The sequence below is a fragment of the Rhinoderma darwinii genome, chromosome 2 (assembly GCF_050947455.1).
Source record: "Rhinoderma darwinii isolate aRhiDar2 chromosome 2, aRhiDar2.hap1, whole genome shotgun sequence".
NCBI lineage: Eukaryota > Metazoa > Chordata > Amphibia > Anura > Rhinodermatidae > Rhinoderma > Rhinoderma darwinii.
The window spans coordinates 119,389,169-119,406,556 of record NC_134688.1 but is presented as its reverse complement, the minus strand read 5'-3'; the positions used below and the strand labels follow the sequence as shown (position 1 = coordinate 119,406,556).

Below are 17,388 nucleotides of genomic sequence, written 5' to 3'. Positions count from 1 at the left end.
TGTCCTAGCTTCATTCAGCAAGAGCCCACAGCGTAGCACTCGCCGCATGTCACTGGAGAGTGGCATCAGTCGAACATCCCTTCGGCGGATATTAGCTACTCACAAATGGCACCCTTACAAACTCCAGCTGCTGCAGCATCTCAACGAGGATGACCCAGATCGGCGCACTGAATTTGCAGAATGAGCAAAACAAAAATTGGAACAGGACCCTCAGTTTACACAGAACATTTTGTTCAGTGATGAGGCAAACTTTTATGTGAATGGCGAAGTTAACAAACAAAACCACCGCTATTGGTCTGACACTAACCCACATTGGATAGATCCCTCCAAGACTGTTCGAACACAAAAATTGATGGTATGGTGTGGTATATGGGGTACAAAGATAGTGGGGCCATTCTTCATCAATGGAAACCTCAAGGCCACGAGATATCTGAAATTGCTACATGATGATGTGTTTCCCTCTTTATGCACTGAAGCTGGCACGTTCCCTGAGTTTTTCCAGCAAGATGGTGCACCACCACATTATGGGTGTCAGGTCCGAGCATTCCTAGAAGAACAGTTTCCTGGAAAGTGGATTGGTCGTCGTTGGCCAGTTGAATGGCCCCCTAGGTCTCCCGATCTGACCCCCTTAGACTTTTATCTTTGGGGTCATCTGAAGGCAATTGTCTATGCTGTGAAGATACGAGATGTGCAGCAACTGAAACTACGGATACTGGAAGCCTGTGCTAGCATTTCTTCTGCGGTGTTGCTATCCGTGTGTGAAAGTGGGAGAAGAGGGTTGCATTGACAATCCAACACAATGGGCAGCACTTTGAACACATTTTATAAGTGGTCAGAAACTTGTAAATAACTCATGAAAGAATAAAGTAACGTTAGAACCAAGCACACCATTGTTTTTCTTGTGAAATTATCGATAAGTTTGATGTGTCACATGACCCTCTTCCCATTGAAAAAATGAAAGTTGGATACAAAATGGCTGACTTAAAAATGGCCGCCATGGTCAACACCCAGCTTGAAAAGTTTCCCCCCTCCCATATACTAATGTGCCACAAACAGGAAGTTAATATCACCAACCATTCCAATTTAATTTAGGTGTATCCATATAAATGGCCCACCCTGTACATTTTTGGAGCAATAAGCTGCTGCTACTTTTGCCATCTGAGCTTTCTCAATCCTTGAGCCAGACATATCTTATTTTAGTAAGTAGGATGATATTTAGCTCTCATGTACAGTATACACCGGGTCTGCTATGGTTATGACAGTATAAGATTATGTCTTGTTATAGTTTCTCCGTTAAGTACTGTATCTGTACTCACAATATCACTATAATCTTGTGTAATATTGACCCGTCTGTCACTGGAAGAAATAAGCATCAATACAAGCAGAAGAAAAAATGTAACTAAAGTTCCATGGAAAACCACAGCTAAACACACTGTGATGTGTATTTCTATACTATGTGTTGTAAAGCTTTGCTGCATTTGTACCTTTTACTTTCTACTACTTATTTAAATATTTCTGCTGTAAAAGTTATTTGATCCCGAACATGTCCATAATATTTCCAGGTTGTGTATATTTTGTAATGAAAGAATAGCAGTAGATAAGGACGGACTGTATAATGAACATCAAAGGGCCTCAAATCTGTAAAATATCTGGGAATTAATCACTTGAAGCATTTGCATTTTCATTCGCAGCTTCTTCTGTCACAGTGTTGCTGGAAGGAATATAAATCTGATATGGGCAAACCATATTACTACAACTCACAGACCAAGGAGTCCCGCTGGACCAAACCCAAAGACTTAGAGGAATTAGAGGGTAAGGAATATGCAGCGATGTTTGGCAGACAGCAAACATTCGTTCTGAGTGCGTGAGTCCCATAATTCTGTAAAACAAGCTTTTTACCATGTTTGCAGCGACTGCATATTTTTCAGCTCGTGGTTAAGGTCCAAAATAGTTTCAACTATTCCAGAGCATTATTGTGGGTTTGCTGAGCCCTACATACATAGTTAACATGCGCAATATGCCAAACTTTTTGGGATATTTGGCTAGCTTAAAGGCGAATGCTTCCTAAAAGATCACTTGGCACTGTAAGGGTTAATGCACAGGATGCATATTACGTGCGGAAAACCGCAGCGTAATACAGTACCAGCATAGTCAATGATATTCCAGGAACTCTCATGAACACGCTGCTGTATTTTTCCGCACATAAATTTACCTGCGGTGCAGATTTTAAAATCCGCAGCATGTCAATTTATCTTGCGTTTCCGCTTGCGAATTGTATCTGCCTAGGGAAATCACACCAAAACCTGCAGCATGAAAACATGCCGAAAAAAGCATCAAAACGTTGCACGGTTTTTACCTGCGAATTTCCTGTGTGTTGCTGCGGTTTTGCTGCGTATTTTCCGCAGCAAAATACGCAATGTGTGCATGTAGCCTAACAGGAAGGAATGAGCGCGTTTCTACTAGGGCAGTAATAAAGTAGTGGGTGAATAAAAGAGATGGTAGTCAGCTAGCACGTAATCAATCCGTATGGAATAATGGTTGAAGATTAGTAGGGTTTTTGGCATTATACCTCATCAGTTTCATTGGGAAGGGTAGTGTTTCTAACATGACCTTGCAGATCACTGCTGCCTTTCAATTATTTAACACAGACACAAGCTTTTACCACTGCCTTTACTTACACTAACATGGTGCGGAAAAACAATGCTAAAGAAATACATCACCTACTTTCAATATACACCCCTGAAAAAGCTGATGCTATGGTAAAACAAACTTGACGGAATCTTTTCATTAAACTGATGCCAATATATAGCAAGGTAAACAGGACTTGTTTAATGGATACCTGTATTCTCTAGCCGGAGATTGATCATATAGTTGTGTGGTACAAGGGGTTGTGTGAACTACGCTTAGAAGTACACATTTTGGAGCGATATCCTAATACAGCTTCTGTGTTTATTTTGTAGTATTGATAAAGCAAGAGGAAGAAGCTGGGTGAGTAACATATATTTCAGATAACCTTGCTTCTAGAGGGTTTCATGGGAGATAGTGGTATCTTATGACATGTCTGTGATGTCATAATTGGAATATGTTGTAACACCAATTTCATCCAGTCATTGTGGGATTTTGTTTGTTTGTTTGTTTGTTTGTTTGCTCAGTTTAAAGGCTAAAGTTTATAAGGCCTAGTTCGTACAGAGTTTTGAGGCATATTTTGACCTGTCTTCTTCTTTTTGCCACGTTTTTCGCAGTGTTTTTCACCCACGGTCATTGAAGCCAATTCAAGGACTGCGGGCAAAAAATGCAGCAAAGAACGCTTGTAAACTAGATCTGCTGGTTTTTTCTGACTCCCATGGCTTTCAATAGGAGGGGTAACCACGGACATGCCGCTTTTTTTCTCCACGAGCGGCTAAAACCAGCCCAGGAAAGAAAACGCCTCTGCCTCCCATTGGAATATGGGGGGGGGGGGGGGATTTTGGACGTTTTTTGTCGCTGATTCCAACGCGGTTTCTGCAACTAAATCAGCACCAAAAAAACTCAGTGTGAACTGGAGCTAATAGAAATTCCTCCTGAAACCGCACTTTGTGCTAGACATTGTTTAGTTTGTCTATTTTTCCATTTTTGATCCACCTTGTTGAGGCACTCTCCTTCAGGAGGAAATATGTTCTAGACTGCACAACCACAACTGTCCGTTTACCCACTAGTTTATTATTCCTGTGCTGTGATGTGACATCATTGTTCTTATTATCACTGTGTGATTTCCCTGTATAGCAACATCATTGTCTGCATTTTCCCTATGCAGTGAAATCACTTCTTACATTCTCCTTTAACTCTGACATCACTGTGCATTATTCCTTAGCTGTGACATCACTGCGTTTATTAACCCTGTTTTGTTCCATTGGCGTGTTTAATACCTCTGTACTATGACATTGCTGCTTATTTTCCCTGTTCTGTAATGTTGCTGTACTGTGATATCAATTTGTTCATTGTACTTAGACATCACTGTCTGCATCATCTCTGTACTGTGATGTCACTGAGAACATTATTCCCGTGCTATGATATCACTGCATGTAGTAAAGTGACCCTCCAGTCCCATGACAAAATTCTAAATGTAATGAGGTATATGGAGTAATATTTACCTGGTTCCCTCCTGTTGTGCCCCTCTACCGTGGATGCACCGCTTTGGGGTCCCCTCTGTGTTGTCCCAAAATGGCTACAGCACTTCATAGACTGAGTCTAAGACACTCTCTTTGTTGTCGGATTAGCCAGAACTGCTCACTGGAGCAGCTCTGGCCAATCCGAGAACAGTGGGTGTGTCTCAGACACGAAGTATAAGAAGCGCTGCAGCCATGTAGGGACAACTCAGAGAGGACCCCAAAGCAGCAGAGGGGCACAATTGGAGGGCAGCAGGAAAATGTTACTTCATATACCCCATCATATTTAAAATGTTGTTGCGGGACCGGAGGTTAACTTTTATCACATAATATCACCTGTTATATCACACCTGCGATTTCATAGCACAAAAATAATACACACATTGATGTCACACTCCAGGAAAAATAAATTACAAATACACAGAGATAATGGACACAGAGATATCACAGTATAGGGATGGGACAAGGTGCTTTGACACACAAGATTAGGATGTGTAAATGTGTCCCTCTTCCCTGACCCCATTCATCAGCCATGCCAACCTAGGGTTCATGCTAGTGTTTTTCTAAGTCATATTTCAGATTTTCATTTAGTTATACACAATAAAAAAAAAGTATTACCATTGAAAAAAAACTGTCGATTTTCACTAAGGTTTTAACATTCAAGTCAATAAAACAACAAAAAATAGATTGATTGATTGATTGATTAATGATGAAATAAAGAAAATCAATTGTGATCTTTTATTTCATTAATTAAACATAGTGTCAAAAACAAGAACAAATGTAATGTGAAAAATTCTGATAGAACAGTTATAAGTATCATCTGTCATAAGTCACAGCAACAGAGTAAATACATCAGAAAATATGGCAGGTAGTTCCTACGCCCAATATTTACTGATAAATTATTTCATTTTCTTTTTCTAAGGCTTCATTCACATCAGCGTCAGGGATCCGTTCCGACATTCCATTGGAGCTTTTTGTCGAAGTGGAGCCCTGACTGACACAAACTGAAACCATAGGCTTCCGTTTCCATCACCATTGATTTCAATGGTGATGGATCCAGTACAATGGTTTCAGTTTGTCTCCGTTGTGCAAGGGTTCCGTCGTTTTAACGGGATGAATACCGTAGTCGACAGTGAGACCAGTCCCCACTGCCCTGATCCTGGGGATAAATTATTCACCCTCCCTACAGTAACAAAAAGTCAATGATTAGTCTGGATACAGGAATAACCTGTGTGCCCATCATATGACCATAGACATTTTTATCCACTGGAAATAAACAATGAGGGTTCCTATTGGATAGTCAAGCAGAGATCTTAAAATCCGCAAGGAATTGATATAGAAAGTATTTTAGAAAATTGTATACATATTCATTATATAGCGAATTCCATTTATTTGCTGACACAATTATATCCCTTTAAGTGGTTTTAATTTTTTCAAGTTTTGGTCAGTAGTGGCCATGTTACTACAAATAAATTCTGCACACACGGTCTCCCCTCAACCAAACATCAGCAGGAGATCTATTGGATAAAGTAGCCAAGGCCATGTGCTACGGGTGGGGGTACATGTGTGGCTGCCATGCCCAGATTATAACATTTGCAGAATTTTGAATGCAACTAAATTAGAAAGTTAATATATTTATGGTATCATGGCCACTTATAGCCAATTCTAAAATAAAAACAACTATACATACGTAATCCCGAACAACCCCTTTAATAAACGTTCTTACTGCAACTGGAAAACGCCTTTAAAGGATAATCCAACCAACATTTATGTCATATGGATAGAATATGCCAGACCTTCCCTTTCGACTTGGTAATCCAACATGGGCAGCGGCAGCCACAAATACCAGGAAAGAACGGTCAGAGTTAGCTACCCATGTGCATGGCTCTCTCCACTGAAGTCTATGGGAGCTATAGTAACAGCCAAACACTCAATCCCATCACGGGACACTCATTCGCCCAATAGCTGGGGGCTCCAGAGGTGGGGCTCCTACCTATCAGACATTTATGGAATGTCCTGTTGGTAGAAATACCCCTTAAAATAAATAACAATTATTGTTTAAACGTGAAGCCATGTAATTATATAATTATCTGACTGCTGGGGGCCCCACCGCATTGAGGAGGACATTGAAGTCAAGCATGCGCGCTGCCGCACCATACAAAGTCTATGAATATGACGGATACAGCCGAGTACAGCAATCGGCTGTTTCTGTCAGTCCCATAGACAGTGAATGGAGAATGCTCGACCGCTGCTATGTTCAAGCTTTTCCTCACTGCGGGGCTTCAGTGAGGAGAAACAGGGGATTTTTGGATCCCTGATCTTGCGATTGGTGGTGGTCCCAGCAGTGGGGCCCCCAACGATCACACAATCATCACCTATCCTGTGTGTGTACTGACACTTTACCTGACTGAGAAAGTATAATTTTATATCATGACATCCGTTCCCGCATACAGCTAATATGAATAAAGGAGGTAATAAGCAACAATCTAAAACAGACTTTTCATAATATTTACAGAATTGATCATGAAAATAAGTCTGCAGCCTCCAGTCCTCATTCTACGCCAGCTTTGTCTGAAACTGAAATGACACCTACTGAGGAGGTATCTGTGTTGCCGCCCTGTATACCAGAGCCAGCTGACACCGCTGAAACAGAGAAACCACAAGACGATGCTACATTTAACCAGAAGGAGCTACTTAATAGGTGGGGTCATTGATCTGTTAGCAGCATTCATCCATGTAAGGACCCCCAATAAGTAAGTTGTACGTTACTGGTTTTATGCAGATTTTTTTCCACCACTCACTTTTCTAGAATGGCAAAATATGGCAAAATACATAAATATAATTATTATGTGTAAGCAGGGTTTGCTGAACTATTGTTTTAGACACACGTCTGGTACCCCCCTGGTTGATTTTCAGAGAGCTGCTACACTGTAGCGTGTCGTTCGGCCCTCTCGCACCTTCGTAGCTGACGTTCACCTGTCACATCAATGGCACGTGGTGCTCCGCAGTTTCCACGTCGGTTATTCTCAATGGTGCCATTTGTCCACTCACGATACACTTTCACCACAGCAGCACGCGAGCAGTTCACAAACTGCGCTGTTTGAGAAATACCGTCACCCTTAGCCAATGATCATCCCTATTTGCAATTCTGATAAAGCATGCCTTTTACCCATGGCAACAATGGTGATATGTGTTCAGACAGCCTATCGCACATCTTATATACCCACCAAGCCAGCCCACGACACATCACTTCCTTCATGGGATATGCTGCCGACATCGAAAGTAGGATGTGGTCATTATAATGTGACTCGTCTGTGTATAATAATGGTAAGTCAAAATCATTTGGACTTATATTGGATTGAATCTAGCCATAGACGTAAAAATTGTTTTTATCTTATATGATGAAGATTCAGATTTTTATTTGCAACCAGGAACGGGTCAAACATGAACAGATACACTATAAGAATTCCCATGAATTATGTCACGTCCCACATGATTTATTTTCTTTACCAAAGATAAAGTAAACACTGCGTGGAAGAGTTTACCACTAATGACTGAGAAACATTTTGAAGCATAAATGAGAACTGTTCTGACTGATGGAGCAAATTTTGCTTGGTCAGAATAATTTTTTTCACCATAGGGGGTGTGGCATGCAAATAGGGGCGTGACATGTGAATAAGAGGTGTGGTCTAAATCGGTCATTAATCGTAAAAGAGGTTACATGTTTAAATAATTGTGATGTTGATTTAGGTCATACTCGGCCAGCCCGATCCTGGAGTCTTATCATCATTCATACATGCTTTCTAAAAGACTTTTTCAGGAGTCAAAAGTTGATGACCTACTAAGCTAGTACCAGGCATAACGACTTGTATGTACAGACACAATGATTGGGACCATGCTGCTCCATCTAGTCCATTAATTCTTCCGATCGGTAGGGGTCAGATCCCCACTATTCAAACATTAATAGTGTATCTTAAACATAGACCTTCAGTGGTTGACTACCGGAAAACCCCTTTCATTGTGTTCACAATAGAAACAAGCAAGACTACAGATTGTTTCTGTATGTGCATTTGTGCAACAGTCATTCCCATAAGACTCCACTGAGTAGCACATTGTATGTGACTTATCTTCATCTGATCAAATATCCCTTTTTCTTGCTTTAAAATGACAATGTGTAGCTGTAATATATTCACCCGATCATGTGAATGGATGAATGCATGCTCCTGATCAATTAACATTTTTTCTGTCTTGCAGTGAAAACCTACAAATGGAAGATAGCAAAATAGATCCGGAGAAACGATTTTATCACTGGAGCACAAAAGAAGAAGCTAAGCAGTTATTCAAAGATCTTCTGAAAGATAAGGTAAAATATAATGTACTTTTATTACAATGTCTCAGATATTAGTATTTTTAATAGTCGCAGCATACGTCACATTATGCAGAAGACATTTTTATGTATTCAAGCAGGCTATTCTTCTCCACGTTGATGATGACATCAACATTGATTCACAATATAAAACCATTTGTTGAACTAGTTAGAGTTATTTGTTTTATTATTACTTTTTTATTAATTTATATAGCGCCAACATGTTCCAGAGTGCTGTACATAGGTCCCTCATAACGGTCCCTGTCCCCATCGAGGCTCAAATCTAAATTCCAAATTACGCCGGGTTTACACTGGTCAGTTATACTACGTATAACCACGCAGCGTATCTGACTTAGAATCCGCGGCACATTTCGTCCGAAAAACCGCACCACATCTCCCTCTGAGGTCCTGCAGCCTGGCCTCCTGGGATGACGTTTCATCCAATGTGACCACTGCAGCCTGTGATTGGCAGGGACTTCTGGGTAAGTATAGCTTTTTTTTTTCTGAGTTGCGAATTTTGCGGCCGAATCGCAGCATTTCCACCGCAAAAAAGGCAGCATCTATCTTTTGTTGTGGGTTTGACCTTCCCATTGAGTTCAATGTGGTAAAACCGCAACAGAAAATCAGCGATTAAGTTTTTTACGCAGTGTGTGGATGAGATTTGTTCAAATCACATCCACTTTGCTGCTACTGTAATACACTGCAGATTTTCCGCATTGAAAACCATTTCTACGTGTGAACTCGGCCTTAAACTATCAGTATGTTTTTGGAGTGTGGAAGGAAACCAGAGAACCTGGAGCAAACCCATGCAAACACGAGGAGAACATACAAACTCCATGCCATGCGCTGCCAGGCAATAATGCCAACCACTGGGTCAAGAAAAGTATTTATTCAATTTTAATAGGACCTAAGTTTGGACCTTGATAGACTATAGTGCAATCTGAAGATCAGTCCTCAACTAAATATATTGCACATAAACTCCTCAGAGACCCTTCATATTCCCAGTACTCTGTAATTTACTTACCTCCCCCAAATAGATTACTTGCTGATGAATTTAACTCAATAATAATTGAGAAAATTGTTTAAAAACCATGTGTCTCCTTTTTTAAATAAAAATGAATGGCTTATTGTTCTCTTTGAAATATTTAGTTAAAGAGGAGCCGTAAAATGTGCTTTTCCTCTAGTATTCCTCCGGGAAATATATGAATACATTGACAACACTCTTTGACAAGGGAATTGTTAACACCCAGTTGTCAATTTATCATACGTTATCAGGAGGAATAACAGAGGAATGGCATAATGAAGCATTCCAAAGAGAATTGCTCCAGAATTTTTATTTCATGGGGAATACGAGTAATTACTAAAACAGACATGCCAGGTAAGTGGCAGATCCTCTTTTTGTCCCTATTCACACTAATAGGGAAAAAATGCCGGCTTTAATTGATCACACCTCCATACAGGACAACTTATATTATTGAATTACTGGTTTTAGGGTGTTCCTTCGAATGCATCATGGGAACAAGCAATGAAAATGATTATAAATGATCCACGGTACAGGTAAGAGTCATATTTCTTTGTCTCTAAATGTCACATCCATATTAGGCCTTATTAACACAAATGTATTTTTCAGTGTGCTGTCCGTTTCCACAACAGACAGCTCACTGACGCATTCAATTTAATGGAGCTATTCACACATCTGTATTTTTTCATGAGGCGTGTGTCTGCTGCAAGAATCTCACAGCATGCCCCATTCTAGTCTGTTTTTTTATATATTCAAAATTTTTATTGGTCTTAAGACAAACAGGTACAAACACAGTTAGGGAAAATGTGTCCCCACAATAGAAAAAACCTGGCAAATGAGGACACAGCCCAAACATGAGAGTGAACATCACATCCTATAGAAAGTGCAAAATACTGCAGCAGTCTAAGGAAGTATATGAGAAAGGAGCATTGCTTAAGAAAGAAAAAAAAAAATACAACAGTTCACCTTCTCATACGCCCTAAAATGCAATGGCAAAAGTGGATAAGCGCAATCACAGGAAGACAATGACCACTTGAGACAAACACAAGAAGGGAAGGAGAAGATAGAAACAGACAAGGGAAAAGAAGAGGCAAGGTGGAGGGGGGGGGGGGGGGGTTCATGGTGAACCTGGCCCCCGATTCTGGATTATCGTGAGTAAATAAGAAGCAGCTATGCACCTTGCAGAGACAGCAAGCAAATCCCCACACATCTGTATGTAGTCCCCGCCCGAGGAAGTCCCTCGGGAGAGGATATGCAGTGTATCTCAAGTCACCGCATTACGGTAGGTGGAAGAAGAAGGGAACATAAGCCACGGGACCAAGTGTCCATGTATCTGGTAGAAGCAGCCGCAGAATGAGCCAGAAGCTGCTCCATTCGTTGTAGCAAAGCAACCTCCTGGAACCACTCATCCAGCAGTGGAGGGACTGCCGTTCGCCACCTGCGGGGAATAACTGATTTGGCAGCTTGGAGGAGGTGTCTAAGTAGAGAGCGTTTGTAAATGGTTAATGACATAGGGAACATAAGTAAAAGGGCCGCCTCGGGTGAGCTAGGGACCGAGACCCCAGTAACCACTAATATAATTTGGAGAACCTTCTCCCAAAAACTCCGCAAGGGGGGGACAACTCCACCTAATATGGGACATTTGCCCCTGTCGGCCCACAATGCCGGCACGTGTCAGGTACAGATGGGTACCATTTATGCAGGGCCGTGGGGACTGATACCACCTAGAAATAATTTTATAGCTAGTTTCCTGAGCTTGTATGGTTATCGAAGCTTTCTGGGAAAGGGAAAAACATCTCCATTGCGCGTCAGAAAATGTTGCGTTCAATTCTGTCTCCCAAGCCCTGCAGAAGGATAGGAGCTGAGGAGATCGCTGGGAGAGGAATATTTTATAGAGTATGGAAATGGCGCGCGTAGGGGACAGGGTGGAGACACAAACGCTCGAAGTCCGTAAGCGGCCGGTGAAGGTGAGCCCGGCGCTTAGTAACACTATAGAAATGTTTTAACTGGGAGTATTCAAATATGTGACGTGGTGAGGGCGTATCAGCTGGGCAGATAGTGGCTAATGGGAGTAGAGAGGAATCGGATAGGACCTGAGTGAAGTACATGGGATTGGCAGGAGACCTACCCAGGAAGGAAAGACGCGCCTCCCCAGTAGGAAAGGCAGGGTTACCGGTAATAGGGGTCAGTGGACCCAGTGGGTCAACCAGTGAGCCCCCCGCCACAGAGGACTGCAGTGCCAAGAGGGTATGGAGAACCACAAAGGAGGCGGGAGTCTGTATATTCCCAGGCAGGGTCCATGGCAGAGTAGATAGGGTACGAGTACAGAGTTGTTGGGCTAGACAAACCCAAAGTTTAGAGTATTGATTATGAAAGAAGTCAAGGACACGAGCGTGAGTCCAGCAGACCAACCCCACCCGTCTCCCTGGAGCAAGTAAGAATTGTCCTACTCAGTCGGGGACAACCCATAGGTCATATGAAGGATCCAAAACATAGTTGGATACGTAGCCAATGAGAGGATGGGATGGAGATAGGGGTCGTCTGCAGGAGGTACAGCAACCTGGGGAGGAGTGACATTTTAATAATGTTAATACGGCCAAACCAGGAGAATTCCTTTTTATGCCAAGAGGCGAGATCTGTGCGAAATTAAGCTTGTAAAGGGGTAAAGTTATCGGCAAACAGTTGCAAGAGATCAGAATTTATACGTGCACCCAAATATGTTATACCCGTAGCAGGCCAGGAGAAGGGAAAATTACTTTTGAGGAGTGGTTGCGTCGAGGATGGGAGGGATACATTCAAAGCCTCAGACTTGGAGATGTTAATCTTAAAATTGGACCATGTTCCAAAACGGGACAGCTCGGATATCAACGAGGGAAGAGATATATGCGGGTTCGTGAGATAAACAAACAGGTCATCAGCAAATGCAGAGTACTTATATTCTGTCCCACCTATGAGAACACCCTTAATATCCGTGCTGTTCCGAATGGAAGCCATGAGATGCACCATAACGAGAACATACAACAATGGGGACAAAGGGCAGCCCTGCCTGGTGCCATTATGAATAGCAAATGGCGCAGAGAGGGAGCCATTTATTTTTAATTGGGCAGACGGGGAGTGATAAAGGGCTTACTAAGAAAGGAAGGCCCGAGTCCTATGTGTTGAAGAGTTTGATGAAGGGCAGGCCATGATATCCTGTCAAATGCCTTTTCGGCATCTAGAGACAGAATCATGTTGGGGATGTGGTGAGTCTGGGCATGATGGATAATATCAAAGGTTTTAAGGGTATTATCGCGCGCCTCCCGGCCAGGCACAAATCCCACCTGATCTGGATGTACTAAGCTAGGGAGATGTTTATTCAATCTGTTTGCTAACAATTTGGCATACATTTTAAGGTTGACGTTGAGCAAGGAGATGTGGCGATAACTGGAGCAAAGCTGAGGATCCTTGCCCGACTTAGGAATGACCGTAAAATGGGCCAAGGTGGAGCCAGTGGGGAACAAGGCTTCAGGGGAGACAGAATTAAAGGCTTGGAGCAAAAGTGGCGCCAAACAGTCAATCAATGTTTTATAAAATTTGCCAGTGTACCCATCCAGTCCGGGACTCCTTCCCCCCGGGAGGTCCTTAATAACTGCAAGAATCTCCGGCGAGGTAAAATCAGCTTCCATCTCCTCAGCCATCTCACTAGACAAAGGCATGAAAGGGGCGTGGCCTGACCGTGCATGGAGTGAGACGCACGCTTCACATCTCTTGCCTCCACTCCGGTCATTTATCTGGTTTGCACTGACTACTAGTGAACACATTTGGTGCTTCTGCACGGTAACGGGATCTCCTGCTCGTCCTGCTCTTGGGGATACCTTGGGCTGCTCGCTATTCCGTGGAAAAGCGGTAAAACTTCTTTGAAAGCCGGGCGCCATGCCGATTTCCAAGATGGCACCGAGAGGGAGGTCAGGGACCCAGGCTCAGAGGAAGTCGGATTTTGCTGATCGCCTCAGACAGTATGCCAGACATGGTAGCGCGGCAGAGGAGGGATCGGCTGCATGGCCCCAGAAGAGTGGGCCGGATGGGTCTGACTCGGCAGAGATGTCGTCCGAGGATGATACGGTGAATGCAGTAGTACAGGTTCCGCAACGGTCGCAGGCCGAAACACGTGGCAGCCCTGGGGGGGCTACTGGCGAACCCACGTTGAGAGATGTGCTTAAGGCTATCTCTAAGTGTAACACCGCCATCAGTTTCCTGTCACTACAGGTGGGAGGCATGAGACAAGAGCTGTCTGTCCTTAGACAAGATGTCCATAAGATCTCTGAGAGGACCACTGAGATGGAAGCTAGAACCTCGACCCTGGAGGATGACATGCTTAAAGTTAAGAAGACATCTCGGAGGGCAGTGCAAGATTCCACTGCTCTATGGGCAAAGGTGGACGATCTGGAGAATAGATCTCGACGCAACAATGTCCGCATTACTGGGGTCCCGGAAAAGGCAGAAGGAACTAACCCCACGGACTTTATTGAAGGCTGGTTTGCCCAACAGTTTGGGAAGGATGTATTGTCACCATTGTTTGCCGTTGAGAGGGAGCATCGGGTGCCCACCAGACCATTACCACCAGGATGACCACCGCGCCCAATTCCGGCCAAAGTGTTTCACTTTAAAGATCGGGACACTTTGCTACGTAGAGCTCGGGATATGCCGGACCTCAGCATTAATGGATGCAAAATTTCTCTCTTCCCGGATTATTCGGCAGAGGTCCAGAACAGGAGAGCCTGCTTTATGGATATCAAGAAACGTTTGAGAGAGTTGAAAGTTGTCTACTCGATGCTGTTTCCCGCCAAACTTCTGGTGGCAGCTTTGGTGGCACCCATTTCTTTGAGGATCCTAATAACTCTTTGCAGTGGCTCGATCAGCATGAGGGACAACTTCGCCTGGAGCATGCACCTCCTGACACGTGAGGTGTCTCCCTGGAGGGACCTCTCTCTTTTCTTTTTTAATTTTTGAGAGGATCTGTGTCTTTAACCTCTTAACGCCGAAGGACGGATATATCCGTCCTCTGCAGCTGCTAGTTCGCGCAGGAGGACGGATATATCCGTCCTCTGATGGCGCGAGTACTGCCACTGTACCCACGCGATCAGCGGCAGGAGCCCGGCTGTTATACACAGCCTGGCTCCTGCCGCAACTGCCGGAATCGAAGCGCTCTCCGATTCCGACAGTTTAACCCATTAAATGCCGCTGTCAATAGTGACAGCGACATCTAATGTGTTTGACAGAGGAAGGGAGCTCCCTCTGTCACCCCATCGGCGCCCCCGCAAACAAATCGCGGGTCGCCGTCGGGTTTCCGTGGCAGCCGGGGGCCTAACAAAGACCCCCTGGTCTGCCTTCAGCAAATGCCTCCGGCATCGCCTAACAGATTGCCTGTCAGATTTACACTGACAGGCAATAATGCTTTGGTATACTAAGTATACCAAAGCATTATATATGCAGAGGTGTAGCTAGGTTCTCCAGCACCCGGGGCAAAGAGTCAGTTTGGCGCCCCCCCCAACCTCTTTCCCGACATCTCCTTCCCGCTCGCCGTGTTTGTTTTCTCTACCAATCGACGTGTCATTTCTTTTCCACATTTCTTTTTATGTAACGCGAGCATAAAAACATTTGTACATTTTACAAGCAATATAGTTCTCTACACAACATCAGAATAGTGCTCAGTACATAAATACAGCCCCAGAACCAAGCTCATTACATATATACAGCACCAGCACAAATACAGCTCAATTTAGTGCAACCCCTGACGTATAGATTCACACTAAATTGTTTCCAGCTCCCAGCACGGCCCGAACAATGGTAAGGATATGCTGGGAGTTGCTGTTTCACAAAAAATAAATCCTGTCATAATCATACCACCCATCTCGCTGCAGATCATACAGTGACTACAGTGCTGATAAGAGGCAGAATAAACATTTACATTAAGTGACTCACCGGTGACGTCTCAGATTCTAGTTATTTTTCTCCATTTGGTCCAGACCTCTATGATGACTTCTCCCGGTCACAGCACATTTCTGCAGTTTGCCGCTCAGATGTCTTCAGCTTCTCACTTTTCCAACATTTCTACACCTATAAATAAAGATAAAGTTCTCATTATACCACACACTACGCCCCTAAATATAATAGCGCCATACACTGCACCTCTAATTATAATAGCACCATCCACCGTGTCCCACACACACACTGTGCCCCCTGTAGATAGTCTGCCATAGAGCCCCCTGTAGATAGTGCCCCCATAGAGCCCCGTGTAGATAGTGCCCCCATATAGCCCACCCCTGTTTATAGTGTCCCACAAATAACTCCCCCTATAGTGCTCTACAGATAGCCCAGCACTGTATATAGTGCTCCACGTATAGCCAAACCCTGTATATAGCCCCCTGTAGATATAGCGCTCCACAGATAGCCCACCCCTGTATATAGCCCCCCTGTAGATATAGCCCACCCCTGTATATAGTGCTCCACAGATAGCCCACCCCTGTATATAGCCCCCCTGTAGATATAGCCCACCCCTGTATATAGTGCTCCACATATAGTCCACCCCTGTATATAGTGTTTCACAGATAGCCCACCCCTGTATATAGCCCCCCTGTAGATATAGCCTACCCCTGTATATAGTGCTCCACATATAGTCCACCCCTGTATATAGTGTTTCACAGATAGCCCACCCCTGTATATAGCCACCCTGTACATATAGTCCACCCCTGTATATAGTGCTCCACTAGATAGCCCACCCCTGTATATACTATATATAGGGGTGGACTATCTGTGGAACACTATATACAGGGGTGGACTATATGTACAGGGGGGCTATATATAGGGGTGGGCTTTCTGTGGAGCACTATAGGGGGAGCTATTTGTGGGACACTATATACAGTCGTGGGCTATATCTACAGGGGGACTATATACAGGGGTGGGCTATATCTACAGGGGGGCTATATACAGGGGTGGGCGATCTATGGAGCACTATATACAGGGGTGGGCTATATCTACAGGGGGGCTATATACTATATAGACCCCCTGTAGATATAGCCCACCCCTGTATATAGTGCTCCATAGATCGCCGACCCCTGTATATAGCCCCCAAGTAGCCATAGCCCACCCCTGTATATGGTGCTCCATAGATAGCCCACCCCAGTATATAGCCCCCCCTGTAGAGACACCCCCCCCATAGATAAAGCCCCCCTGTAGAGACACCCTCCCCCCCGTAGATAAAGCCCCCCACGTGTAGATAAAGTCCCCCCCGTAGATAAAGTCCCCCCCCCCCGTAGATAAAGTCCCACTTGTACATAAAGTCCCCCCTGTAGATACAGCCACACACTTTTTTATTACAATGCGCAGGTCTCCTGCGGGTTGAACGAAGGGTCTATGAAAGGCGCTGATTGGCTGGGCAGGATGACTTTCCCTGTCAATCAGCGCCTTTCATCGACGGAAGCTTCACTGGTACAAAAGGTACCAGTAGCTTCACTGGTGCAAAAGCGTTGAATAGCCGGGCACGGAACGTGCCCGGTCATTCATTGCTTCTAATTGTACCTGTGTCCTATCGACACAGGTACAATTATAATGCAGGAGGAGGTTTTATTTAGTAAAAGTGTCAAAACAAATTACACATATATGGTATCCCCACGATCGTAACGACTTGAACAATAAAATGAACACATTAATTAAACCACCGGATGAACGGCGTCCAAAAAAAAAGCAAACAACAACGGCAAAATTCTCTCTTTTCCCCCATTCCCATTCCCCCCATAAAAAATTAAATAAAAGTTAATCTATAAGTCCTATGTACCCCAAAATAGTACTAATGAAAATTACACATTGGTCCGCAAAAA

The 17,388-nt window shown here is 43.8% G+C and overlaps 1 protein-coding gene across 9 annotated transcripts in view; it reads left to right on the top strand.

The window, feature by feature from the left end:
• PRPF40B (pre-mRNA processing factor 40B) overlaps positions 1–17,388 on the top strand; it is an 88,113-nt gene that overhangs the window by 28,590 nt on the left and 42,135 nt on the right. For all 9 annotated transcript variants that reach the window (XR_012881389.1, XR_012881388.1, XM_075852230.1 and 6 more), the window contains 5 exons: positions 1,692–1,812; positions 2,961–2,988; positions 6,661–6,846; positions 8,400–8,508; positions 10,004–10,068. Coding sequence is in view for 7 of the 9 variants with exons in the window: in XM_075852230.1 (XP_075708345.1) it covers positions 1,692–1,812; positions 2,961–2,988; positions 6,661–6,846; positions 8,400–8,508; positions 10,004–10,068 (509 nt within the window). In the remaining 2 variants the exon portion in view is untranslated. The remainder of the gene's footprint in view (positions 1–1,691; positions 1,813–2,960; positions 2,989–6,660; positions 6,847–8,399; positions 8,509–10,003; positions 10,069–17,388) is intronic.